General features: G+C 38.2%; 1 protein-coding gene across 1 annotated transcript in view; it reads right to left on the bottom strand.

The window, feature by feature from the left end:
* GRB10 (growth factor receptor-bound protein 10) overlaps positions 1-1,268 on the bottom strand; it is a gene marked incomplete at its 5' end in the record, with an annotated part of 17,176 nt that overhangs the window by 6,294 nt on the left and 9,614 nt on the right. The window contains one exon of the mRNA XM_009584584.1: positions 740-817. Coding sequence (XP_009582879.1) covers positions 740-817 — 78 coding nt within the window. The remainder of the gene's footprint in view (positions 1-739; positions 818-1,268) is intronic.

Raw genomic sequence — 1,268 nt, 5'->3', positions numbered from 1 at the left:
CAGGATTTTCAATAACTCTTCCTATTTGCCCCGAAAAATCCATTGCTACTAGTGAGTTTTCAGATACACTTCTCTGAAAAGGAATTTTCACTTGTTTCAAAAAACAGGGAAAGAAAAAACCAGCTTGAGAGTTTCATTTCAAAATGTGTTGGTTTCAGAAGACTGTCCAAAGTTATCCTTCAACAGCACAGAAAACACATCTCATTTTTTTTTCCCCTTCCAAAAGATTTGCAGACACAAAAATAGACGGCTTTTCTTTTTAGGCCGTAGGGGAGGGAGAGGATTCAAAGGCTGAGAACAAAATCTGTATTGCTGAAGTTGCCCACTTGCCCTATTACTATACCCCAGCCATTTCCAGGGCCATTTGGGATCCAAATATAGGATCTTCACTTTTAGATAGCTAACAGTCAGCTCTTGGCCCAACATATTTTAAGAGATTTACGTCTTAGTTTTGCCAGACCTAAGCTGGCTTCTGCAGAGACAGCCAGATGTCTCTGTACTGTACATCTCAAAGTGCCTGACGTATCCAAGATTTTTTCAGTCATGTGGATCATGTAAGCCTAAGATAATGGAGAGCCAACCACGTAAACTGTACTCGAGTGAAACGTGAACTTTATATCGATTTGCTACACAATGCTGAATTTACATTCCTTAGCATAAAATTTTCCACTTTTAAAATGCAAAAGCAAATGTATCTTTTCCAACATCATACATTAACGAGGTAAAGTTCATTACTTACTACTGGAGTGGAAAAGTGTGGAAGCATGGCTTTTCTCTGCTGGGGAATTCTGTAATTCTGATACAGTAGCATTCCATACTGCCAAAAGAAATGCAAGGACGTTATTAGTCAAAGATATACTCTAGGAAAAGAACTGCAGTGATTTTGTAACACCACTTACACTGGAGCAAAGTGCTGCCAGTTTATTATTTTCATGATCAGAAGCTGTCCCAAAGCAATTTGCATTAAGTAATGGTGATTGGCAGGTGGCAATCGAGCAGTAAATATGCACGACAAGTTTTATTTAAAAGACAGCACTGTTACAAGCCTGAGCGAAATACACAGGTGATTTCTGCCACTCTCAGCTATCCCCATGTTTTCCTTGCAGAATACAAGCTTTCACTTGAGGTCAGAACAAACATATTAACTCCCCCTCTTTCTACCCTCTAGTAATGTGAACTTAAAAAAAAATTCTGCCTAAGAAGTTCTGCACAAGACAATATAAAGATGAACTAGGTTTTCATAATGATATAAAATATGAACCTTTCTA

The sequence above is a fragment of the Fulmarus glacialis genome, unplaced genomic scaffold, assembly GCF_000690835.1.
Source record: "Fulmarus glacialis isolate BGI_N327 unplaced genomic scaffold, ASM69083v1 scaffold12779, whole genome shotgun sequence".
NCBI classification, from domain to species: domain Eukaryota; kingdom Metazoa; phylum Chordata; class Aves; order Procellariiformes; family Procellariidae; genus Fulmarus; species Fulmarus glacialis.
The sequence above is the reverse complement of the archived record's forward strand: the minus strand, read 5'-3'. Positions and strand labels throughout refer to the sequence as shown.